The sequence below is a fragment of the Benincasa hispida genome, chromosome 1, assembly GCF_027475165.1.
Source record: "Benincasa hispida cultivar pf3 chromosome 1, pf3_genome.v1.1, whole genome shotgun sequence".
NCBI classification, from domain to species: Eukaryota; Viridiplantae; Streptophyta; class Magnoliopsida; order Cucurbitales; family Cucurbitaceae; genus Benincasa; species Benincasa hispida.
Genome location: NC_143478.1, coordinates 61,345,000 through 61,372,045, shown reverse-complemented (window position 1 = coordinate 61,372,045; position 27,046 = coordinate 61,345,000). Strand labels below are relative to the sequence as shown.

At 33.0% G+C, this 27,046-nt stretch overlaps 3 protein-coding genes and 2 pseudogenes across 4 annotated transcripts; 2 read left to right on the top strand and 3 right to left on the bottom strand.

The window, feature by feature from the left end:
• Positions 1-929: 929 nt before the first annotated feature.
• LOC150038603 (uncharacterized) lies at positions 930-1,919 on the bottom strand (annotated as a pseudogene).
• Positions 1,920-8,341: 6,422 nt separating this feature from the next.
• On the top strand, positions 8,342-11,191 carry LOC120091061 (uncharacterized). Its single transcript, XM_039048871.2, has 5 exons — positions 8,342-8,651; positions 9,240-9,650; positions 10,550-10,639; positions 10,721-10,788; positions 10,900-11,191. Exons 1-5 carry the CDS (start codon positions 8,412-8,414, stop codon positions 11,033-11,035), a joined length of 945 nt encoding a protein of 314 aa, XP_038904799.1. The 5' UTR covers positions 8,342-8,411; the 3' UTR covers positions 11,036-11,191.
• Positions 11,192-11,211: 20 nt separating this feature from the next.
• LOC120070417 (U2 spliceosomal RNA) lies at positions 11,212-11,330 on the bottom strand (annotated as a pseudogene).
• Positions 11,331-21,978: 10,648 nt separating this feature from the next.
• Positions 21,979-24,018, top strand: LOC120092938 (zinc-finger homeodomain protein 6-like). Its single transcript, XM_039051190.2, has 2 exons — positions 21,979-22,408; positions 23,432-24,018. The coding sequence occupies exons 1-2, from the start codon at positions 22,072-22,074 to the stop codon at positions 23,782-23,784; spliced, it is 690 nt and encodes a 229-aa protein (XP_038907118.1). The 5' UTR covers positions 21,979-22,071; the 3' UTR covers positions 23,785-24,018.
• A 1,032-nt stretch (positions 24,019-25,050) lies between these two features.
• LOC120092128 (uncharacterized) lies at positions 25,051-26,301 on the bottom strand. 2 transcript variants are annotated; one of them, XM_090308004.1, is made up of 3 exons: positions 25,854-26,301; positions 25,608-25,717; positions 25,051-25,533 (listed from the first exon to the last, which is right to left on the bottom strand). In XM_090308004.1, exons 1-3 carry the CDS (start codon positions 26,093-26,095, stop codon positions 25,205-25,207), a joined length of 681 nt encoding a protein of 226 aa, XP_090164130.1. In that variant the 5' UTR covers positions 26,096-26,301; the 3' UTR covers positions 25,051-25,204. The 2 variants fall into 2 exon arrangements, with proteins under 2 accessions (XP_090164130.1, XP_090164132.1); XM_090308006.1 differs by having other exon boundaries at positions 25,051-25,524; positions 25,854-26,299.
• Between the last annotated feature and the right edge of the window lie 745 nt (positions 26,302-27,046).

Sequence of the window (27,046 nt, the reverse complement as noted above, 5' to 3'; positions counted from 1 at the left end):
ATACACTATCTCTAAAAATGTTATCCAACCTCTCAGAACATGGATAGACGGTGTAATCAGAATAAAAATTTTAGTTTGGATTCATCTAAATCCATCGGTTTGCCATTCTTTTATTTGAAAATCATCAGAAATAACCCATTTTAAGTCTCACTTACAAAAATTAGCACTTTTTTTTAACAGAGATTGACCACAGAGATTTATTTTGGGATTTCTCTGTAGAATCTCGACTCGAATGAGGACGAAGTTTCACATAATTATCATAAATCATATCTAATCTTTTTGTCCAAACTTTAAGAAGGTGTTTGGGATGTAGAGTAGGTTATTATAGTCTGTGATTATTATAGTATGTGGGTTATAATAAATTGTTTGTTTTTATAGTTTGTGTTCGGGGTGCATACTATTATAGTCTGTGTTTGGGGTGCAGACTATTGTATTATGTCTTATAATAGTCTGCGTTTGGAGTGCAGGTTATTATAGTATGAATTATAACAGTCTATAATTTGAATGTAGATTATTTTAGACCTTTTTCTACTATCATATTTCTTAATACTAATAATTATGTATATGAAATATCATATTTTGAAAATATAATCAAGACTATATGTTCCACCAATTTATACTAAATTAATTTGATTGTAATTTATATTAAAAGCTAACCACCATTTTTTTTTATCATTTTGAGAGATACCTTGGTTAACATGGCCAAAAAAGAAAAAAATACATTACTTTCAGATGCAATTCATGTGTTTCATATATAAAGCTCTATTTTTTTGAGGTACAAGAAAATGTAAGATAAAATAACTAACTCAAGATTGCATGATTAAAATATGATCTTTTTTTAGGTACCAAATGTACTACAAACTTAAATGCATAATTGAAACAAACTAATCATTGTTCATTATTGAAAAGCAATCCAAAACACGGATTGATCAAACATTCTTTTCAAGGAGGTTGCAATAGTCCAACTTTAGAGCTGTGGGAACGGTTAAGAAGCTCTCTGTATCTTGCACACTGTGGAATATGATTTGCATAAGCTTTACCCTCTGTCTGTTATGCAATTCAAGAATATCTTGGAGTTGGTTTACGACTTCTACACGTAGTTCGACTTCAGTTGCATGTTTCTCTTTCGGCCATTTTTCAATCACCTTCAATTGGTCATTTGTGAACTCTTTCGCATTTCTAACAATCTATGTCGCTTCATATTGATTCCCACTTCGCTTCCTTTTACTTCCTCTCGAAGCATTTCCTCCTTCAGTGCTTCGACCGGTACGTGTTCCATGCATGTCATCCTGTGACATGTCCATTCTTTGACTAGACATCGTGGGGATGTTTGGATCCTGTGATTCATGAATAGGAACATCATCATTCATATGGTTTGGCACATTAGACCTAACGTTTGCAAAGGTCTTTGACCGTCCTCCCGTAGCCCGATCCTTTCCAAAGACGTAGGCTAGATCATCATAGTATGAGAACAACTTGTGTAGAAGCCCCTTTGCTTCAAGATGGCTCTGTATGAACGGTAAAGTGGATGTTATTATTTTGTAACCAATATTCGTAAATCAATTTAGACAAAATTGCACCTTCACTTATCCATCAAATAACCCTCGTTCTGCAATGATTCATTGGAATTCCTCATTTCAGCCGAATCCATTACAAGCTGGTCCTCTCATTTCTGCATCGCTTGGTAAGTTTTTTTTTAGGGATTTGACTCGACAATCTATAATCGATGATTCTTGGATATTATAGTCGGGCAACTTCTCAGCCATCAAACGTTGTAGTTGTGCCAAGTAGCCAAGTCAAAACGTTCCATTATTTGATCTCCATCCACCAGATGCGACCAACGCCACTAAGCACTCGACCAGCTTTGCTTTTTCCTCTTTAGTCCAAGTGTACTTCGGGGCTCTTGAAGAACTTGACATTCTAGTGTATATACGTACATATTTTAATACAATTAAACAATAAATGACAAGTAGTTGTAGCAAAGCTAATGAGAGAGTTCATGGGTAAAGTTAAACACAAAATATAGTAAACATAATGAGAGAGTTCCGAATGAAATCATTTCACAACAATAAACAAAAAGTATAAAGGCACTACACGCTATGCAAATCCCATTCAGTAAACATTTGTTACGCTAGTTCATCCCTCCATTGGGTCCATTCATTTGAACTCTCAATTAATTTATCTCACCCCCCTCAGTTGTAGCAAAGCTTGAATCCACCTCATCCAAATCCTTGGTCAATTCATTGTTAGTCATCTCCCTATTGATAAGATTGTATAGAAGGCGATGCGCCATGATGGTTCGACATTGGATCTGCACTGGGTAGTATGATTTTCCTCGCAACATTGCCATCTACCCTTCAACAACCTGAATGTTCTCTCAATGACATTCCGTGCAGAAGAATGCTTTATGTTAAAAAAATTCTTGTGGAGTTGTTGGTGCATTACCTCCTCCACGCCACTCTGAAAGATGATATCTTTCGCCTCTATATGGAGCCAAAAATTCTTCCACATTTGGGTACCTAGCATCACATAGATAATAATACCCTATTGAACGTCCAATCATTTCAAACCTTATATTAGAAATACAATGAGTAGGGAGAGATGGTATGTATAGCTAGTTACCCTTCGAAATCTTCAGTTCATTAGGTCGTGATATTACATCTCTGAGAACTCGAAAATCAACTGCAGATCCTTCCTACCTTGATAAGACGAAAACAAAGTCGCCATCTGTATCACACACACCGAGTACATTTGTCGCAATTTCACCCTTCCTCATCCTATACCTTGGGCGGTCAGTTGCACTGACATTTACCTTGATATACGTGCCATCTAATGCACCCAGACAATTCTACATTCCAACAAAATAAGAAATATTTATGCACATACATTCACCTAAGAAATGAGTCACGTCGAACTAATGTTAGTGTAGTTGAACTGCACATCAAACCATTTCCATCCCTGATCTGTACACGAGTTTGTGATTGGCAAAGGTTTTTTTAACAACACGTCGTGTAATTGTAACATCACTAATAAAAGGTGTTGAAATGCCTAGAAACAGTCTCACCAAACCATACAATTCTCTTTGAACTATCCGGTTCTTTACGTCGTGGGCTAAAATATGTAAGAACATGGAAACCATTTCCTCCACATCTATAACTTCAGTTTCAACTAATCCGCCAATTGTCTTAAGTAAATGACATAAAATGGCAAAACATCTTCTATAATTCTTGTACTTTGACGACAACATAAATCGGACTCATGAATGAGTCAAAAGTATGCTAATTGTCTAATACGATGTCTATGTCGTGTGATGGGTTTTCTTTCCTCCTATGGTCATTTAGTAATAACTCTATTGTTAAAAGTAACTGACGTTGTGAAGTTGTAAATGTTGTTAGTATCGTAACCTGTTCTGTTGGGTCCATTATGTACTCAAAAAATTGGAACTGATTCGGAAAGAAAAATTTTAGATAATAAAATAATTACAATACCGATTTCTTAGACAAATTCCAAAAATATATTCTTAGTCATGTTAACGCTATTTTTTTTTTATGTTAACAACACTTAAAAAACAATACTTTTTATATAACTTTTTTTTAATATCCAATCCTAAAAATAAAAATTTATACGGATAACCCATTTTTTTACAATAATGTTAATTGACCCTCTGCTGACATCATCGTCATACCATATTACATAAATGCCCTCACCTCTTTATCTTCTTACCTTTTACTAAAAACCAAAACCAAACTAAAACTCTTCAAAGGTAACAGCTTGCAAAATCTATCAGTTGGGCTTGCAAAATCTTCCATCGCCGCTGACAAATCGAATTTGATCGGAAAGTGATTTCAGTCTGTGCCAATTGTGTCTTAAACTGATTGATAATGGGGATAGGGTGGGTCATCTTGGGATTTAGAAATAATATGAACCTGTGGTTTTTTTTTTTTTTTTTTTTTGTATTTTTGGTTTTCGATGTGTTTTGAGGTTGAAGACGAGTAGAAAGAGAGAATGTGAGCGAGATAAGTGAGAGTGAAATCGATGAGAGCGACACCAGAGAGAGAGCGACACCAGTGAGAGCGACACTAGAGAGAGCGAGACTCACGAAAGCGATACTAGAGAGAGCAAGACTAGCGAGACAATGTCAAAGAAAATCCTGCTTTTTTTTCCTTCTTGGTGGCATTGAAAATCCAACATGCAAGGCGTCAACTATTCTTCTTCTCCGCCATTGATGCTCGTGACTTCTTTCCTGACCAACTTCAACAAAATTAAAGTTGATAAAACTAAATAAAACACGTGAGAGTGAGAGAGAGCGAGAGAGAGAGAAAGGGAGAGAGAGTGAGACATATGGAAAGAAAGGGAGATAGAGATAGAGTTATAAAGGGAGAGAGAGAGATAACAATAGATATGGAGGGAGAGAGAGCTTGAGATATAGAGAGATATGAAGAGAGTAGGAGAGAGAGAGAACGAGAGATATGGAGAGAGAAAGAGCAAGAGAGAGGGAGAGAGAGTGAGAGGGAGGGAGAGAGAGCAAGAAATATGAAGAGAGAAGGGGAGAGAGCGAGACATATGGAGGGAGAGAGAGTGAGAGATATGGAGAGAGCGAGAGCTATGGAGAGAGAGTAAGAGATATAGAGAAAGTGAGGCACATGGATGAGATGGATAAGCAAGAGCGACTAGAGCGAGACGGGCAAGAAAGGGAAGAAGATGACCCATTGTTCTATGGATATTTGCAAATGGATCATCAATAAGTAAGTGAGAGCAAATGCTTTTCCACGTGTGCACGAGTATATTTTGGTGATTTCACCCAAATTTGATGTCAGCAAAGGGTCATTCGACATTTTTTTCAAGAAATGGGTCATTTGACATTTTCGGCCCAATTTTTAGGTTATCCGTACAAATTTCCCTCATAAAAAAGGTATAAATATGGACTGATTTGTAAAGATTAATAATATTTTATAAATAATTACCAATAAATCATCTATAGAAACATTAGTATCTGAAGCATAATAAGATAAACATATATAGCTGCCAGCCAAATTTTGCTCATCATGTAGATTCAAATATGCATGTTATAACTTGCCAACTTAGTCGTTCCTAAACTTTTAAAAAATGTTTAATAGATTACGAAATTTTAACTTTGTGTCTAATAAGTTCCTAAGCTCTAAATTGCATCTATTAGGTACCTAAACTTTTAAATTTGTATCTAATAATTTTTATCTATATATATATATATATATATTTAATTTTGTCAAAAAAAAATGAAATTTGATCTATTATATATAAATTGAATTTTATGCTTAATGGAATAGTAAAATTTCAACTTTATGTTTAATAAATACGTAAATTTTTTAAAAAAATGTCGAATAGGTCAAGAACCTATTATATTTAAAGTTGAAAATTTTTAGACCTTGTTTGATAACAGTTTTGTTTTTTAAATTTCTATCTTTGAAACTTATGCTTGTTTCCTCTTAATTTCATAATTATGGTTTTTACCTTTTCTAAAGAAACACTTTTTAACATATATTCAATCATCTAAATATATCCAATCATGTTAACATCACTTAACACTGTTTTCCAACATATAGCAACAAATATTCAATCGTTCAAACATAGCAACATACATTCAATCATCCAAATATAGCAACAAATATTAGGTTGTGATATTATTACCGTCAATCATCCAAATATAGCAAAAAATATTTTTACAGTTATAAATACGAAACAAACAGTGTTAAGTGCTGGTAAACACTTTAGCAAGATAAAGTTGGTAAACAGTGTTTCATCCGTCTGATTAGTATAAGACCAACCCTAAAACAAGTTACAATAAAGAACATTAGTACACTAGTCAACAACAATAATAAAAAAAAATATTGGATAAAGAGGAAGGAGACATACCATTTGCATTTATGAAATAGATGGAATGTTTTTATCCTTATACTTGAAGGCAAGTGAGGGTATAATTATAAAGTGCAAAAAAAAAAAAAATGGAATAGCGTCCAGCCTCAGAGTAATGAAATTCATTCATTGAAACTTGAATTTTAGATAATATCTTGAATATGATAAATGAAAAATCAACAATGCAGATAGAACGACCAACATTTGATTTTAAACCATAGACAAAAAATGGTAAATTAGAGACGAACAATAGAGACAATAGAAACTAAAAAGATGCAAAGAAGTTCATGGAAACACAGAATAAGAAAATGTTGGAGACAAGAGAAATAACATACCAATTTGTATTAAGCAAGTAGATGGAATGAGTTGACCTAAGTTGAAGTGAAGTGAGACATATATATACAGTTGTGTGAATATAATAAATAGTTACTAACAATCACGGTCAGTAAGTATACAATATACCATCCAAAAAAAGGATATGACAATGATGAATTCCATAAACAGTACCTAACAACCAATGTCCATCAATATATAATAAATCATCTAAAAATAGGGGATATGCTAATATGAATATAGTAAACAATACTTAACAACCGTTGTCAATCAATATACAATAAAAAAAATGGTTAAATGGAGGTCAAAAGTTACAAAATGGACAAGCAATAGACAAAAAGAGACTGAAATGAACAAACTATAGCAATAATGAATAATACTATTGACAACACAAATACAGTGAAAATAACCTAATAAAAAATCCATTCTTCTTCATCAGTATAATGAAGAACACAACATATATTTGACAGAAACAAAATAGCAATGAAAAACATAACATATATTTGACATAACCTAATCATATAACCTAATCGAAATCCATTCTTCTTTTTCAAAATTCAAATTTATTCTTCTTCACTCTAATCAAAATCCATTCTTCTTCATTCTAATCAAAATCAAAATTCATTCTTCTTCATTCTAACATATAACCTAATCAAAATCCATTCTTCTTCATCGGTATAATGAAGAACATAACATATATTTGATAGAGACAACAATAACATAGATAGTAGACAAATGATAACAAATAGAGATAGTAATACAAAAAATAATTTGAAAATAGAGACATTTAGAGCATGAAACTAAATAGCAGAATATGAAATGAAATTTAGAGCATAATTTGGAAGAAACATAATTCAAAGCAAAATAATGAACATGAAATAATTTATCCACTGATTTACAAAATTTTGAGCTAAAATTATTTAAAAAAAATAATAACACTCATCATTGACAAGAAAAGGGAAAAAGAAGATTATCTTCGACCTCCCCCTACTAAGCTCCAAATCTCGACCTCCCCCTACCAAGCTCTAAGGCCTGTTTTGACAGAGTGAGAAGATCGAATAAAGCAGAAAAGGGAATCAAAGTTTTGGAGCAACGAGAGAGAGATTGTTTAGAGCGGTAAGGGAAAGAGACACGATCTATAGATTTGTGAAATGCGAAATTAGATATGAAGAAAAACATGCAAGAAATGCAAAACCAGATCTGAAGACAGCACCAAAACTAGATCTGAAGCTGTAGAAGTAAAGAGAAGAAAGAACGAAACTAGATCTAAAGTCGGAGAAGTAAAGAGAAGGAAGAACGAAACCTGAGTATAGCTTTTGATCTAGCATTCGATCGGACAAGAAAGGAGAGAAATCGAGGGAGAACAATCGGACAAGAAAGGAGACAGGAGTTTCTTCGGACAGAACCAAAATTGAGATTAATTGAGATTCTATATATTTGGGCTTTTTTCGGAAAATCTCGTTTAGATTAATATCAAAATTCTATATATTTCCTAAATCTTACTTAATTTTTGCAAAATTTGATATTTCCCACAATTTCAAAATGACAGTGCAATCACCTAAATTGATAATTGGTAAATTCATTTGAAAATTTGAAAATTTAGATAAATGTGAAAAATAGAAATCGAGTAAAAGATTTGAAAAATTTACGTAAAATTTGATAAAGATAAAAGAGAAAATTTGAAATGATAGAAGATTTGGAAAGATTAAATAATATTTGAAAAATTAGTAGATTTTTAGTATTTGATATAAAATGGAAAAGTTAATTTTGTACCAAAAATTCAATGTCGATGTCGGTTGGGATGGACGGAGAAAAACTAGTATAGCGAGTTTTGGAAAAATGTCTTAATTTTGAAAAATGAAACTTAAAAGGAATTTAAAAAAAAAAAAAATCGTGGTCGGCTATTATTGAAAAATCGGTGTCTAATTTTAGGAATATAGTCTAATATTCCAAAACTGAAACACAAATGGGCCGATTGTGGTTTCGTGGAAAGCCCATATTGTAGAAGAAGCATTGTATGATAATGTAATTTTTGAATACCTAATTTCCTGAAGGCGTTGGAACCGGCCACCAACTTAAACCAACCAACTAACCAATTAATGAAGCAGCTCTCTAAGTCGAATTTAAAGGCCTTTTTCCTTCATTCCTCCAAACTTATTCCAAATTCAACTTCGAAGATCATCACCATGGTAAACTTGGTTGCAGCTCAACGCCCACTCTTACATGCTTTAATGAAGATGGCTGGCGTCGTACCTTTCTCCGTCGACATTGAGCCTGGCACCGTCATGAACTTCTGGGTCCCTCTCGAGGCTCTCCCTACGACCAAAAAAGACCAGCCCCCGAAACCACCCAAAAAACCTAAAAAGCCTGTTGTTGTCTTGATTCATGGATTTGCAGCTGAAGGTATCGTCACTTGGCAGTTCCAGGTATTAATTACATAAGTTCCAACACATGACTATGGTTAATGAATTACAAGTATATTATTCTTTTTTTTTTTTATTTTATAATTTCTCGAATCAACTTAGCTCTATTTTTCATTAAGGTCACGTTACCAATCTATAATAAAAACTGGTGCAATCGTAATGAAATTTTATTAATAGATCAATCATAATAGACCAAAATCGCAACATAATTGGTTTCCTTTTGATTGCATTTAGTTAGAATTATGAATCTGTCACATTTACTATTATCGTTATCGTTTAAGATCAAATAACCATGGTAATGGTAACGGTGACAATTAATGTGATATATTCACATACTTTTAAGATAATAATAACAATAACGATAATGTAATTTCAAAATGCAATTAATTGATCACTTTCTGTTCATCAATCAGATTGTAGTTGTTTTTTTTATTATAGATAATTTGGAAGTGGGCGTTAGATATCTGTACAAGTACAAAACACAATTAAACAAGATAGTTAAATGAGACTCATTTTTTAATTTACCATTGATTTATTACATTTCACCTAGAATAAACATGGCTTAATATCTCATTTTCAATGCTTATTTAGGTGGGTGCTCTTTCCAAACAATACTCTGTCTACGTGCCAGACCTCATTTTCTTTGGCGGCTCCGTCACCGACAAAGCAGAGCGGTCACCGGCGTTTCAGGCGGAGTGTTTGGCAACAGGGCTGAGGAAGCTCGGGATTGAGAAATGCACGGTGGTGGGGTTCAGTTATGGTGGGATGGTGGCATTCAAATTGGCGGAGCTCAGGCCAGAATTAGTGGATGCGATGGTGGTTTCCGGTTCGATTTTGGCAATGACGGATTCAATCAGCGGCGAGACATTGCAAAGATTAGGGTTTGAGTCCTCGTCGGAGCTGTTACTTCCAACGTCGGTAAAGGGTCTAAAAGCTCTTCTCTCCGTCGCCGCTCATAAAAAACTCTGGTTTCCTGATCGACTCCATAAGGACTTTCTTGAGGTTAGTACAAATATTCCGTCTTTTTTAATTTATTTATTTTTCAAGTTTTCATATCCATAATATATATCAGACAATATTTTTATGGTTTAAGTAAATAATAATAAAGCCTAGACTGCACCTAATCTATATATATTTATATAGTGTATTTACATACCATATATTCAATTAAACGTTAAGGCTAACACAAACATATAATTCAGCCAGTTGAGAAAATTTTTCTTGTAAGAGGTAAGATCAGAAACTGAAAGTTCAAAATTGGCAGTTGGCACCAATGAGGTTTAAGATTAAAATGTAACCATTTACTTTTTAATTTATAATTTGTAATTTCTTTATATATTTCCAAGAATTTTAATTTTTTAAATTATATCCAAGCAAATCTTGATATAATTTTTGCATTTTATGTATTCATCATAATCGATAACTTCTTATAACATAAGATTATTATAAATAGTTATGAAGTAAGCTTTTTAAGGTCTCTATCTTTTCTTCAAACAATAAGCCTGTCTTCAAAACTATTAATAGTGTAACTAATAGTAATATATTTGTTTTCTACTAAAAACTAAACATAAAAGTATACCTGAACCATTATCATGAATGAAAAGAGAACTCAAAACATTAATATTATAAATTGTGGTTTCTTAACATAAAAAATGTTTAACATATATATACCTTTTTTTAAAAATAAAAAAAAAAATAATGTATAATTTAAAGGAAATAATGGTCAGAGACAAACGTTTGACTCTATAACACAATTTCAGAAACTTACAATTCAAATCAATTTTAATGAAATCATTAGCCAACCCATGAATTTCATTTGAAATTGAATTGAAGGTGATGTCCCTTTCTTTATTTTCATTTCATTATTTTTATTTTATTTTTCCAATGACGAACAATTGCAGGTGATGTTCAATAACAGGAAAGATAGAGCAGAGCTCCTTCAAGGCTTAATTATCAGTAACAAAGATACCGTAGTTCCTAAGTTTACTCAGGCAAATATTTCACATCTGAGTCTTACTTCCATTTTGTTAGAGTTAAAAACTGCTAATAATTCTTCATCAATCTCTCTGCAGAAGATACATCTTTTATGGGGCGAAAATGATCAGATTTTCAAGGTGGAGCTTGCTCAGAAACTACAAGAGTACGTATGATTTTCATTTGACATTGAATCCCAAGTTTGTTTGAATTCTAAACTATCAAATACCTATATTCAATTTAATCAAAATCTTTGATTTGATGATCTGTTCTGTAGAGAACTGGGAGACAATGCAACATTTAGAGGCATACCGAAGGCGGGTCACTTGGTTCACTTGGAACGACCTTGCGTCTACAATAGGTGTCTCAAGCACTTCCTTGCTACCATGCATTCAAATGCACAAACTAAATGAGTTGCCAAACAAATTGGCTTCTTGGTATTCTGTTTTTCCATTTTTTCAAAACAACATTCACATTTATGTGTAGATCAAATAATAGCACTTTTTTCATAGCGAATGATTTTTACCAACCTTTATCAATTCTTGATGTTTTGACAATGAGGAACAAAAATTGGTAATCCGTTTTCATCAAACTTTATCACTGCTTTTTGGTAATCAATTTTTGGACGATATCGATCCAAATAACAAATCTCTAATTGTTAAGAATATATACTATACTTGATCTTGGGCAAAAGGCCAAGAAAGGTATCCACATATCTACCTGTAATATTGGAAAGTATAACAACCAATTTATTAAATTACCTGTTGAGGACCCCAAATTAATAAAATGATTGAGCGACCTCACAATCTTTACAAGAAATACGAGTTCCTTCCTTTTATTGTCAATTGATTTTAAATGAAACTTCATGTTTATCCAATAATGCTCAACATATGAATAGGACGAGCAGAAAACAGAAGAAAAGACTTGAGTTTTTAACTCTTACTTTGAAGTTATATTTCAATAGGACATTGAAGAAATAGCTACCTTCATAGCATCGCTAACAGTCATCAGGCATGTTTTACGTCCTGGTGGCTGTTCAAAAGGAAAGTACCTAATTATTGTCCATGTTCTTCCCTTAACTCTTCAGTTCATCTGTCAGTAAACGAATGAAACAGACGTTTATAAGCAATTATGCATTAAAAAAAAATCTTAAAAAGAATTGTACTCACACGAAAAAGTTAGAATCCCTCTCCTTCCGAATTTGCCAAACTTAAATAGAACTCTAATTGCGTTTTGACCACATCACTCTACCCTGCATTTGAGCCATCCACTGCAGATCCTCATGAATATTGGAGAAATAAGTAGCTGCTAGTTTCTTCACTCCAACACATCAGAAAAAAAAAGATTGGGGATTTATCTGTGACATCAAAGCTATGAAACCCAAATGAGTATCCAGTCAAAACAGGGAAAAATTGATTCAAAGAAGATGAACTTAGAGAGGCATCATCTTGAGGGATGTTGAAAATTCCACCTTCCAAAGATCGAAAGATCCCATAATCTTTATAATCGAATAGTTTTAGAATAGAATCCCATGTTTCCTTACTAGACCCAAGAAAAGAAATTAGTGGTAGAAAGACAACCATAGATCAGAGAAATGCAGTAAGGTCTCTCCTCCATCAAATTTGACAGGAAAACCTTAGAACCTAAGTACAATTCTTTAATTATTTCCCGTGATCGTTTAAAACACAAGGCGTCGAAGAAATTTACTTATGACAAATGGTTTTGTCCGCATCTACCATCTTGTAACATTCGCCCACTAAAACAAATACATACAATGACAGATAAGGAACAAGGAAGACAAGGTCCCAGTCAATTGAAGAATTTTCCACAATGTGACAAATCAATGTACCTGATTAATCATCAAACGAAGATTATAGTAGCTTTAAAGCAACTAACTAAACATGTGTTAGTTTGAATTTGTCATTGGTTATAAACCCTTACTAAATAAATTATATTTATAATTCATCGAATCATTAATTATACTACAAGAGCATAAGTGGCAAGTATAAAGTTGAACCTTATAGAATTACGAACATGATAACGAAAGTAAATTGGATAGAAAACACTCTAACTATACTAATTTCATGGATTAAGCATACTACTTCATATTATTCACAAATTAGGGGTAGAGAAGTTCAACATTTGAAGAATCCCTTAATCATTTCAATTCACTACAAAATTATTGTAGACTACTACAAAGACTTCTCTCTTATTCTTTTAGTCTTAGATCGAGTGGTGGGAACCCAATTGAGAGGAATTTTGATGGAATTTGGATTTGAAAAGCTTGAAACACCAAAATTCAAAAACTAGAATTTTCTCTCTAAATTTTGTTTTTGTATGAAATTTTTTAAATGATTAAAATTAACTATTTATACAAAAACATCATGCAAAAAGGATTAACCTAAATTTGACACCAAATCAAATTTAATTAATGGAATTATAGGTGTTTTAAAAATAATATTAAAAAAATAGAAAATGGGAAATGTGGGATTTTCCCATTTTCTCCATTTTTAATTATTTAAAATGATTTTAACTAAAATCAAATTTTAATTTAAAATCAAGTTTTATTTTAATAAAATTAATATTAATTACTTTTATTTAAATAATTAATTAAATTAATTAATTAATTTAATTTAATATCTAATATTAAATTAATAAAACACATATTCCTAAAATGAATCCTTATTCATAATATTTAAATCAAATTTAAATATTTTAACTCTTAATTTTTTTTTTTTTGTTTAATTCGATACACTACAGGAAACCTGACTTATCCCGACGTCATATTTCGTCGAAAAAGTGTGGAAAATTCGTCGGGAGTTTGATCGGGAGAAACCCGTCGGGAGAGGATCTCCCGACGCACTTTTAAACGGCGTCGAGAGTTATGGGGGAACTCCCGATGCATTGTAGTTCGCTGGGAGTTCTTGGAACTACCGATGCTTAATATATGGCGTCGACAGTTCCAAGAACTCCCGATGTACTACAATGCGTCGGGAGTTCCCCCTAACTCCTAACGTCGTTTTAAAGTGCATCGGGGGATCCTATATGCGTGTGGAGTATCAAAATTTAATATATCGTTTGTAATTTTTTAAAATTTGATCTGAAAACCTGTAAAATATATTATACCAAATAAAGATTCACATAAACGAAAATGAAGTCCATTTTATAACAAGTAAAAAATCACAATATCCAAACGAAGTCGATACTAGAATTACAATATCCAAACAAAGTCGATAAACATTCATATAAAAAATACATAAAATAAGTAAAATCAAAACAACATCTAGAACACTTCTCGAATACAGCATTTTCAACAATTGTCCCAGCTCATGTCCGAATAGCATTTTACAATAAAACAAAAACATTGAAATGTTATATCGATAAACATCCACAACACGTTCAAACTCCAATGGTTTGAGGAATGAATATATGAAACTGGGTGTAACTTAGACTGCAGTTAAATATTGCTCTTTGCATTAATAATTTACGTTTAAAAGGAAAATAGAGAGGATCATCCCAATAAAACACATCTTCCCACACCCTCTTTTTCCTCTTCTTCCCTTCCCTTCTTTAATTTGTATTTTATCTCTAGCAACGACAACACTACTTTCTCCATATTTTGCATCTAATCACAACAACGGAGACAATAAATGACAAAGTTGTTTCTTCTTTCTTTGACAACAAACAGAGTTTTTTAGATACCAAATAAACCAAATGGAGAGAATAAGAGTAAGAAAGTGAGTAAAAAAATATGTGAGAAAAAAAAACAATTAAAACAATATGTGACGCCAACAAAAATTTAAAAAGCTAATCAAATTGCATTGGCAAAAAAAAAAGGGTCATCCATACGAAAATTTTATAAATCAACTTTTGATCATCCTTACAAAAATCTCATAAAACAATATGTAATTTTAATTTTAGTTGTACATGTGTGTGGTATTTGGCATCATTATCATCATCATTGATCAAACCATTTTGTCAATTTGTTAAAAGTTTTTTAAATATTTGAGAGAGAGAAAAAATGAATGTGGCTAAAATAAGGGGCAGATGAAAGTCTAAACTCTAAAAAATAGTATAGGAGAGAGCAAGAGGCAGGGAGAGAGCGAGATACCGAGAGGCGGGGAGAGAGCGAGAGGTAGGGAGAGAGCGAGATTCAGGGAGAGAGTGAGATAAAACACATCTTCCCACCCCCTCTTTTTTCTCTACTTGCCTTCCCTTCTTTAATTTGTATTTCATCTCTACCAACGACAACACTACTTTTTCCATATTTTGCTTCTAATCACAACAGCGAAGATAATAAATGACAAAGTTGCTTCTTCTTTCTTTGACAACAAACATAGTTTTTTTAGATACCAAATAAACCAAATGGAGAGAATAAGAGTAAGAAAGTGAGCAAAAACTAGAACAAAAGTGAGAAAAAAAAATTAAAACAATATGTGACACCAACAAAAATTTAAAAAGCTAATCAAATTGCATTGGCAAAAAAAAATGGTCATCCATATAAAAATTTTATAAATCAACTTTTGATCATCTTTACAAAAATGTCATAAGACAGTATGTAATTTTAATTTTAGTTGTATATGTGTGTGGTATGTGGCATCATGTAATTTTAATTTTAGTTGTATATGTGTGTGGTATGTGGCATCATTATCATCATCATTGATCAAACCATTTTGTCAATTTGTTAAAAGTTTTTCAAATATTTGAGAGAGAGAGAAAATGAAGATAGTACAGGGAGAAAGCGAGAGGCAGGGAGAGAGCAAGATAAAACACATCTTCCTACCCCCTCTTTTTTCTCTACTTCCCTTCCCTTCTTTAATTTGTATTTCATCTCTACCAACGACAACACTACTTTCTCCATATTTTGCTTCTAATCACAAAAACAGAGACAATAAATGACAAAGTTGTTTCTTATTTCTTTGACAACAAACAGAGTTTTTTAGATACCAAATAAACCAAATGGAGAGAATAAGAGTAAGAAAGTGAGCAAAAACTAGAACAAAAGTGAGAAAAAAAATGTGTGACGCCAACAAAAATTTAAAAAGCTAATCAAATTGCATTGGCAAAAAAAAAAAGGTAATCCATACAAAAATTTATAAATCAATCCTTACAAAAATCTCATAAAAAAATATGTAATTTTAATTTTAGTTGTATATGTGTGTGGTATGTGGCATCATTATCATCATTATTGATCAAACCATTTTGGCAACTATGTTCAAGCCCCGGAATCAGTTCTTCAGGGAGCAATCTCTTTACTTATCCCTACTTCGGGAAATGAGTAAATTCCATCTTGTGGATTGAGTTCCCAGCTCCCAGATCAGACAAGTCCCCAAAAAGGTAGGAATGTTGAGTTGGAAATCTAGCCACCCTCACCCATACTAATCAAAGGACCACCCTTAAAGGTAGGAGTTCCTAAAACACTTGGGATTGAGGTCGTGTCACCTATGGTCGTTTAGGTGAGATGTAAATCTTTATTATCAACGGCATTATACAGAGTCTAGTCATCTCGTGGTCCGGTCTTATACAAACTCTTTGTATTGGACACTCACGCTCACACGTCTCCACATGAATGGTCAGGATCTACCATCGGTAGTAGTTCACAACACTTGCAAACCTCTACAAAGTGGGCTGTATTCGTAATGTCATCAGGATCAGGTATCCCACCTTAATCCTTATACTACAAACCTATTTAGGTTATCACTTAAGGCATGATCCACTTGAATATCACATATACATGCTTAAGTTCATATAAGATAACCATGGAGCTTTGTTTATTGGATATGAGTAAATGCTAGAATGAAATAACAGTTATTTTATTCATCATCAAATAATGTGTAACATTACAAACAATAAGACTTTGGAAAATTAGGACACCAATCCCAAAACAATGTGCGGGTGTGATCCTTATCTATACAAAACAACAAACAATTTGTTAGTTATATGTGTCATTCATCTTAAAACCAAGTAAATTTTGATGTAATACACTAACCTTGATGGACTCAAACACGTCTCACACTATTGTTTTGGTTGGGAGTGAGTACTACACTCTGACCTCAAGAATCAAAATACGACATGTCCATTGAGTTGGGTTGAAACTTTTTCAACAACTGTTGAAATGATCTCATATGCCCACACCTACCATAATTCATAAACGATTTTAAGACAAGCATAAGTAGTAAGTGACATGACACTACAATTAGTAGATCTCCTATGGCCAATGAATGGATATTACCTGGAAAGCATAAGGAAACCCCAGTATGTTGTACTTGTCGATGTAGTTCTTATTGATCTTGGACCTTTTTTTGTAGTTCTCAGACTTGCCACTTAATCTTTTTTGTAGTCCAAGTAACATCATCTCCTACAACACATTTCCCCAATCCATGGAGTTGAAGTAATCTAAATCCTCCACGTCAATTAATAAGGTCTTGTCGACATTGGTCCTCGTCTTCTCCCATCCCATCATAGCCAATTCAGTGTAGTAGACCAATGTCATCTTCACTGCATCCATATCATTCTCAAACTCCATCTATTTCTTAGAGATTCAGTTCCTTCAGCCCTCCTGACAACTACTGGATTAGGTGACCACCACAGTCTTGTCACCAATAGGAAGTCTTCTTTGGTGAATGTTACAACTGTACCATTCAAATCGAATGTCATTGAATTATTTCTATGGTCTTTAACCTCCATCAATAGAATGTAATGGACCAATGGACTGTTAAAGATAATATCCATGTCCACAAATTACCCAAATACAGTCTTCCTGAAGAAGGTAAGCTGAGAGGGAGTAATTTCACAATCTTGTTAGTCGTCCCAATGTGAGAGGATAGGCTGGTCGCTTGGCCTGGGAAACGATCATGAGGAGGAATCTTGAATTGTCTAGCCATACTGCATTAAATAACAAAAAAAAAGGAAAAATAAGAATTCTATTCAATACTCAATACGGGATGCACGCTCCTCGATGCACGATACAGGATACTCGATTTATCGATAGCCGATACATGCTACATGGTATCCCTTACTCGCTACATTACAAGTGATTAGATGGTCGATTATCGAGCATTCGATTTGATTTTCCACCTTCATGCATTATCCAACTCAAACCCTAAATTCTAGATGGTCCGAAATAACAAAAATTTGAAAACTGAAACGAAATAAACTCGAAGTCCAGCCAAACATGCAAGAAATGAAACCTGTGTCGGTCGAGTATCGAGTAACATACAAGCGCATATTGAGGAACATGATGCAGAGATAGTCGAGTTTTGAGTGAATGATGCCAAAATACAAAAGACGAGAAGAATGTTACCTAATGATAGTCAAGTTCCGAGTGAATGATGCCAAATTAAAAATAAGAAAAAGAATGTTACCTGATGCAGAGATAGTGGAGTTTCGAGTAGAGATATCCAATTTTCCCACGGGGATGGGGATTCTCCAATTAGGCGGAGAATGGGGAAGGGAGTGGGAGGGAAAAAATTCCCCGTGAGCCAAATGGGGACGGGGACAGGGAATGCATTCCCCATCTCCGCCCCTGATCCCGTCCCCGCCTTGTTCCCCGTCCCTGCCCCAATTAGCTTCTACATATTAGTTAGTATAGTTATCTAATGTTATGTTATTATTATTATTATGAAAATTTTATATTTAAATTTCAAATTTGATTATTTATTGGAAAAGATAATGAATATGTTTAAATTAAACATTTAAATCTTGATTATATATGTAAATAATTTAATTTATATTTCTTTCTTTCTACTAAAAAAATTAATTAGTTTTTTTAAGTCAAAATTTGAGTAATTTATCTTTAAATTCAAATTGTCACACTAAACTAACCATAACAAAAAAATTAGTGATAAAATTAATTATTTAATTAAAATTTGCTCATATTAAAGATTTAAATTAATTATTATTTTTTTTAAAAAAAAAGGTAACAGGAAAAAATTCCCCGCGAGGAACCCGATCCCCGCAAATTCTTCGTGGGGAGTCCCCACCCCGATCCTCGTGGAGAATTTCACGAGATGAGGAATGAAATAGGGAGCGGGGATGGGGTGGGGAATGGTATCCCCGGCCCCACCCCGTGGACATCTTAGTTTCGAGTGTAGAGGTGTTGTCATCGAAGGATATACAATCGAATGAACAGAGAGAATAGTCTGAGCTCGTGGGAAGTGGTGAAATAATGGACTTCAAACACCTTCAAACGGGTTATGAATTCAAAATAATTGAGTATAAAGTAATCGAGCATCAAGTATGACGTTGATATGATCAAGTATACACGTAACGATTGCAGCCATATCGAGTGACCATGAAGCTGGATATCGAGTGACCTTCAAACGAGTTATGAATTCAAAATAATCGAGTATAAAGTAATCGAACATCGAGTATGACGTGGATATGATTGAGTATATACGTGTCGATTGCAACCATGTCGAGTGACCATGAAGTTGGGTATCGAGTGACCATGCATCAAGGAACGTGTGACGAGCCATCGAGAATCGAGTAAATTCGTATTGGCAGGCACGAGGGGTGCATCTCAAGGGCGAATTAGTAAAATCACATGCTTATGACGTAAGCAGAAGGTCACTTTCCATTACTTTCTCTACAGGAGGCCATTTTTCATTTGAGCCTTCCAAATGAGGCCGTCCATACAAAAAACCCTTTCTCTACGAAGGTTTCTTATTTTTTTTATATTTATTTATATAATATTTAATTAAACTTATTCAATGTCATTTCATATATGTTATATATCAATGACATTTAAAAACGTTCGTAAAATAACATAAATCCAAAATTAGCATTTTTTCCCAAAAAAAAAAGTACATTTTTTTTTTTTTATTTATGACACTTTTTGCCTTCCACATCAATTTGGCTATCCCATTATGTCATAAAAATCCACTTTTATTGTAGTGAAAGTTTCATTTTGATTAGATAAAGGGAGAATAACTATCTCAATTGAAGGAACTCTAATTACAGAGGACCTTTAAGTGGAAACGGATTGTCCAAACTCCATTATGAAATAACTTATACATTTACAGTTATATAGAATAAATTATGCATTATAAACTAAATTACAAAATACTTTGAAAGTAAAAACTAAGGATAAGAGTGATTGTACCTTTGAAGAACCCTTCTTCAAGATAATCCCTCTATCGTTCACGAACGCATCGAACAACACGATCTCCCTCGAACAGCAACGAGAAACAACTTGATCCTTGAACAAAAGAAACACTACCACAAGATTACCTTGGTATTCTCGATGTAAGATCAGGAGTGGTGGGCTTTGGCTTATTTTGGTTAGAGGGTTGATTTAGAGTGAAGGAGAAAGAATGATCGAGTAAACGACAGGACTATCGTGTAGATGAGAAAGTCTATCGCATAGACTAGCTACTCATTCGTTTAGTCTCTGAAACTATCATGTGATAACTCGATTGCTAATAGTATCTTTTGTGTGAGATTTTTTTCATAGAATAATTAGAAAACAAATTTTTGTTTTTATTCCACTTTGCCATAAAATCGTATAACTACCCACTAAGGGTGGTTATTGTGCAAAATATTTTTAATTATCAAATAATTAATAAATATAAATAAATAAATATGATAATTAACTTTTCATATTATATTTATAACCTATAGTTTTAATATTGCATCGTATACAATATATAGTTCTTTTTCTTTATTTATGGCTTTGATTATAAATCATATTTATATTAAATTTAATAACTATGAATCTTATTCATAGAAAATATATTTGAATCATATTCAAATATTGTTCCTCCAATCAAACAATAATGTATCAAATACATTATATCAATTATATTACATATAATTGAATTAATTTAATTATACCATATATAATCAAATTTCCTCTTATTAATTTGAACATTTCAAATTAACCCAAAAAACTGATTCTCAACTTGAATCCATTGAACTACCAAGGGAACCTTATGGACCTGTAGCTTGAAACTCCAACAGTACGTGAATAACTAACTAAACTCTTTAATTACATTATCCACCATCGTTAACATTCAGACACTCCATTAAAGACCGACAGCTGCACTCTTCGTACTACAAATATATTTTTGTATCCATTGGATATAACCAATCAACAATATGATGACCCTTCACAAAAAGTATAGTTGAGCCAAATTACCGTTTTACCCCTATAGTTACATCCAATTCCTTAAGTACCATTGATCTCTCTAATGAACAATAGATTATAGTTCCACTATGACTAAACCTCTCTGGGTCCAAGAGAGGGTGTGAAGTCACATTGTTCAATCCCCAGAATCAGTTCTTAAGGGAGTAATTTATCTACTTACCCCTGCCTCAGGGAAGGAGTGAATTCCATCTTGTGTAGTCGAGTTCCCAACTCCTCAATTAGATGAATCCCAAAATAGTAAGCTTGTTGAGTCGACGATCTGGCCACTCTCATCCATGCAAATCAAAGGACCGCCCTCATAAGTAGGAGTTCACAACTCATTTAGGATTAAGGTCATGTTACCTATGGTCATCCTAGTGAAATGAATGTCTCAATTTTGAACGACGTTATATAACGAGACTAAACATTTTGTGGTCCGGTCTTATACAAACTTCTTTATATAGAATATCCCCCACTCATATGTCTAATACATGAATGATCAGGATCAGATCATTTGTAGCACTTTACAACATTTGTAACATCTACAAAGCGGACCATACTTGTAGTGTCACTAGGACAAGGTCCCGGCCTTATCTATATACTACAGACCATTTAGGTTATCACTTAAAACATGATCCACTTGTATGTCTCCACATACATGTTTAAGTTACAACGATAACCATGGATCTTAGTTTATTGGTTTGTGGTTAATGTAACTAAAATATTAAATGTTTCATAGACTAAAGTGAATAAAATATCATCTATTATAAAACACAAAATGTTGTTCATACAAATGTTTACAAACTACAGAATCCTACAAGATTTAAGACATCCACTCTAATATCAATATGTTAGTATGAGTCTTTTTGGATGAAACCAAAACCAAGTATTTTGCAGTATTTTAAAGTTGGCAAGAAATGTTTGGTTTTTAGTGGAATCTGGTGAAATTTAACATTTAGCATCTAAAACATCAAAATCAGAGAGCGAAAGAAGTGGATGCTCTCTATGCCCCATTATTAATCAATTTATTAATTAATTTCGGGAACAGAAACGCGTGTGAAATGAATAATTATTTGCTTGATTGGGGGATGAAATTAAACTTTTTTTATCAAAAATAATATATATGTATATATAATTAATTAAGTATTAGGGACATGAAAACTAGGCTGAGAAAAGATCTAACAAGATATTATATTTAAATTAGTAGATCTCATTAATTTAATCTAAAATGGGAAACCAAAGAAAGAGATGAAGAAAAAAGAAGAAGCTTAGCTGTTTAGACCCAAAAAGAACCCCAATCCACACAACCTTATTCAATTCATAATGGATTTAAAAAACCAACAACAAACCACATCCTCACCTGATCATCACCTTCCTTTTCAATATTCCCTTAGACCCACAACAGATCATCCTCCTCTCAACCCAGATCCCGCCGCTCCTTCCCCGTCGTCTCCGGTTTGGTACCGTCAATGCTTGAAGAACCACGCTGTGAAGACTGGTGGCCACGTGCTCGACGGCTGTGGTGAGTTTATGCCGAGTGGGGAAGAGGGTACTCCTGATAGCTTCAAGTGCGCCGCCTGCGAATGCCACCGGAGTTTCCACCGGAGAGTATTGGAAGAGGAGGATATAACCAACGGCCGCCTTAACCTCCTAACTTACGGTATGTTTCATTTAAGTTAAAGCTTAAACACTTTGTTATTCCTCCAACCAAAGTTTACAAAATAACCAAAATACTTAAATTCCAATTAACCATTTAGTCTTTATATTTTTTCAATTGGTAACAAATTAGTCCTAGTCCACATAATTTACACATTGTAATGATTTAGTCTTTATCATAAAATATATTAGTATGATTTAATAAATATTTTACATATATAGAATGATTAACTTATTGAGAATTAAATTTATTTATAAACTATAGAGAACTGAGACGTTATGTAATAAAAGTTGGCACTTAATTTTCACAATAGAAACTAAATCGTTACAAATTGTAAAGTATATGGACCAAAAATCATTTTTTATTAAAGTTTAGGACTAGATTATTACAAATTTGAAAGTACAAAGACCAAATCGTTACTAACTAAAATTTAAGTCATGAAAATTTAGAAACAAAAGTATTTTTTAACCGTGTAAATATTATTATTATTTTTTAATCTCGAGGTTGATAGTACAAGCACATATTAGTTGAGTTATGCTAATTTTGACAATATTATTATACAAAAATATCCTACAATTTTGAAATAGTTTGGGAATGAAATTTTTTTTATTTTAGATCGAGAGAATCTGAACATATTAGACTTTAGAGAAGGCTAAGTTATACAAAAATATCCTACAATTTTGAAATAGTTTGGGAATGGAAATCTTCACACGTGTAACTTGTAAAAATCGAATACACAAACTATTTTCAAAATGTAATCTTGATGAAGTGTTTATATCGATTCACTTATAATAATTTAGAAGTCTAATTGAAATAATTAATACATTTAACAAAAATTCAAAGCTTAGGTTTATCCAATTATTTTTACATAGTTTAAATTGATACAATTCCAAAATTTAGAAAATACATTAAAAATTTTCATAATTATTATATATAGAAGGTAAGACAACAGGAAATACATTCTGAGTTAGTATACACATTAATCGGTTATTCATATCATATTGATTTAACATTTGGTTCTATCAGGGCCACCACCATACAATTTCCATTTCAATGGCAACAATAATAACCAGTGCACTCCTTGGAGTCGTGTTGCTCCGGCGATGATGACGTTCGGCGGTTCAGCGGAAGCCCCAGCAGAGTCGTCGAGCGACGGTGCAGAAGCATCGGGAAAGCGGAAGAAGCGGTTTAGGACAAAGTTCAGCGGAGAACAGAAGGCTAAGATGATGGAGTTAGCCAACAAGCTGGGATGGAAGATTCAGAAGGATGATGAGCAACAAGTGCATCAATTCTGCAACGAAATTGGGATAAAAAAACTAAATTTTAAGGTCTGGATGCACAACAACAAACAACCCACCAATAACAATTCATCAGGATAAGAATTTCTTTCTTTAAAACAAGGTTAAACTTTCCATTCAATATTTACAAATTTTTATTATAGTGATAATAAGAATCACAGGCTATGTTTGGTCAAAATTGTTACTCCATTATATGATTGATAACTGAGTAATATTTTCTCCATTGTATCATATCAGCAACCTCAGCAACATGTTTTTCAAAATGTCAGGTATGATGCCAAACATAATGTTACATGACAAACATATTCTGCATAATACTTTTTTCTTATCTTACGTGTGTGTATAGAGTCTTATTAGAAAGATGTGTTTGAGCTTAGAAATTTTCTAAACCTCAACTTTCATGTGTGATTAAAAATTTTATATTTCCTTATTGAGATTTTGTTCCGACACTCAAATTAGATTTGATTTCTAAACCTCAACTTTCATGTGTGATTAAAAATTTTATATTTCCTTCTTGAGATTTTGTTCCGACACTCGAATTAGATTTGGTTGAATTGTTGTGAATGTAACAAATCACTGGGAGCAGTTTTTTTATTGATCCTATCTCGATATCTAATAATTTAGAATTAGTTACTTACAAAGGCTTGAGGTGGTTATTATAGAAGAGATGAAGTTCCTTCGAAGAAGAGAGTTTGGTTGATGAGAATGTTTGCTCAAAAAGTTTTAAAAGAAAGAGCAAAATAAGTACCCACTTATTGCCTCTTTTAATAATAGATTAAGCAAAAAAGATATACTTAGTTAAATGATACAACGCCTTATTTTCTCCGACCACCATATCCTCATGCCAAACGCTAGTTATTCTTCCAAGACTATACGTGCTACCTTCTAAATTACTAGTTTCTCGCATCTTTCATAGAATATCACACATGCATATTGTCGAAAAGATAATCAACAACTATGGTTAGAATCCATATAACTTCAAAGAAAGATGTGGGAAATTGAAAAGGAGAGGAAAAATTGTTTGGTTGATTTGGAAAAATACTCGAGTGGTATCTAGATTTTAAGTAGTGTTTTCGATCTTTTAAATTGTTTAGGTGATTTAAAAAAATAATAGAAGATAATAGTAGATTTTAGGTAGTGTTCTCGACTTTGTTAAATTGTTTGGGAATTTGAAAAAAATACTGAAGTTGTTAGGAATGATTTTTGACCGAAGAACACAATCGACACGAGCAAACATACAGAAACAATATAGTAAAAAAGATGGCCAGATTCGGATCTAAAAGTAGCAACCTAAGAGAAGGCTGGCTTCAACATACGATGCATGAAACAAACGCCACAAAACAGAACTAAACACTTCAACTAATATTTTATTGAACACCAAAACAAAAAACACATCCATTATAACTCAAATCTCTAGACCGAACAATAAAATCAAAATAAAAATCAATACGATTAAAAAAAAAAAAAAAAAGGCCAAAAACCAAAAAGCGACGTGTCGTGTTCACAGCTCGGCAGTCTTCTCCCTAATTCTATACCCAATTTCCCCGGCGCTCTTTGACGCCATCTCTTTAGCAGCTACGCAGTTCACATTCTCTTTCGCCGCCTTAAATTTCTGTCCCACCTCGTTTTTCGCCGCCTCATACACCTCCGCCGCCTTGTCTTTCCCATCCACCAACGTCTCTTTCGCCTTCGTTTTAATATCGCTCGCCTTCTCCGTCGCTGTCCCGATCACATCCCCTGACTTGCTCTTCAGGTTGCCCGCCGCATCCGAAGCAGCCTTCACCGCTTCCCCCGCTTTCTCAGATGCGTAATTCGATGCATCTGATAATTCTTTTTCCAATTCTTTATTCTGATAATGTGTTTAAAAAGAAAACAAAAAAAAAAAAAAAAAAAAAGAAATTTACCTGAAGCTGCTGTGCTAACTTTTTCTGTGGTTTTTGTGGCTGCATCCCCTGCTTTATCCACCACGTAGTGGGCCGTCTCTTTCAATTCTTCTCCGTTAAATCCTAATCCCCTGTTCAAATTACCAAACCTCTAGGTTTAAAAACAAAATCATCTTAAAGATAAAATTCATAACTAAATTCAGGCGTATTTAAATAAAAAATAATTCCATTGAAAGAATAAAGGATGAAAAAAATGAAGAAAATTACTTGGAAATCTTGCCGTAAGCCCAGTTGGACCACGACTCAGCATTTTCCTTAGCATCGTGGAAAACGTCGGAAGCCCCAGATTTTACTGCTTCGGCTTTCTCATCAAGACTTGTATCTTTAGTAATTTCACTAACATTATCCTTCACATCTTGCAAGGCTTCTTCACCCATTCCCCTGCATTTATCCGCCACCAACAACAGCCATACAACCGCCACCACAGACAACATGCTTGTCCTCCCCATTATTATTTGTTATTTTAATTAATTTGTCTTTTTTTTTTTTTTTAATTATAACTCTCTGTTTCCGATCTCCACTAACCAAAAAAAAATTGAAAAAGAAAAGGATGGAGTGGAGATTGCGGGGGTGAAATTACGGTGTTTATGGGTTTGGGTAATTGGGGAGAGAGATATATAACGTGCGGTTGGGAGGTTTTTCAGACAGAAGCCGGTGAGGGGAGACGGTTACGTGGCCTGTTATTGTAACAGACGTGGCGGTTATTTACCTCGTCGTCTCTTGATTACGTGGCGTGTTGATTCCGGGTAATACGACACGTGTTGATATTACTTGGACCCCACCTTTCTCGTTTCATTTTTACTTCTTCCTATTGCACCAAATCAGCTTATCCATTCGTCTCTATTTTTTTTTTTTTTAATATACTTACGAGGTGTTTACTAATTTGAAGGAATAAGACATATTGTGAGCGACATATTTTTTAATCTTATTTACCTATTCACCAACATCGAAAATGGAATGGAATATTTTGATCCTCATCATTTTAGAAGGTTTATTATGATTCCTATATTTTCAAATTTTAGTACATTTTGATTTTTATGTTTTTTAAAAAATTGATTATTTTTTAAGGATCAAAATGATTTCTTTTTTACAGTTGAATGATGAAAATAAACTAAAAGTTAAAAATACAATGATTAAAATGAACTAATGATTAGAATGAACAAAAGTTGAATGTATAGAAACTAAAATATTTTAAAAATAACATCAAATTAAAAAAAAAAACCAAACATATATAAACTAAAATAGTATTTAAACTTGAATGAAAAATAATCGCAAAGAAATCATAACAAACAAACACATTTCAGAAAAATAATTAAAAACAATAAAAATCAAAATCATTGTTCGATAATTATTTATTTTTGTTTTTAGGTTATGAAAATTGTGTATGTTTTTTTAATACT

What these genes read in the sequence shown, in the direction of transcription:
- LOC120091061 (XM_039048871.2), top strand. Translation starts at nt 8,412, where the DNA reads ATGGTAAACTTGGTTGCAGCTCAACGCCCACTCTTACATGCTTTAATG. An exon ending in TCCATAAGGACTTTCTTGAG is followed by an intron (nt 9,651 to 10,549) that starts GTTAGTACAAAT and finishes GAACAATTGCAG; the next exon opens with GTGATGTTCAATAACAGGAA. An exon ending in CTTGCTCAGAAACTACAAGA is followed by an intron (nt 10,789 to 10,899) that starts GTACGTATGATT and finishes TCTGTTCTGTAG; the next exon opens with AGAACTGGGAGACAATGCAA.
- LOC120092938 (XM_039051190.2), top strand. Translation starts at nt 22,072, where the DNA reads ATGGATTTAAAAAACCAACAACAAACCACATCCTCACCTGATCATCAC. An exon ending in CCTTAACCTCCTAACTTACG is followed by an intron (nt 22,409 to 23,431) that starts GTATGTTTCATT and finishes TGGTTCTATCAG; the next exon opens with GGCCACCACCATACAATTTC.
- LOC120092128 (XM_090308004.1), bottom strand. Translation starts at nt 26,095, where the DNA reads ATGGGGAGGACAAGCATGTTGTCTGTGGTGGCGGTTGTATGGCTGTTG. An exon ending in GCTTACGGCAAGATTTCCAA is followed by an intron (nt 25,718 to 25,853) that starts GTAATTTTCTTC and finishes TAATTTGAACAG; the next exon opens with GGGATTAGGATTTAACGGAG. An exon ending in AGTTAGCACAGCAGCTTCAG is followed by an intron (nt 25,534 to 25,607) that starts GTAAATTTCTTT and finishes AATTGGAAAAAG; the next exon opens with AATTATCAGATGCATCGAAT.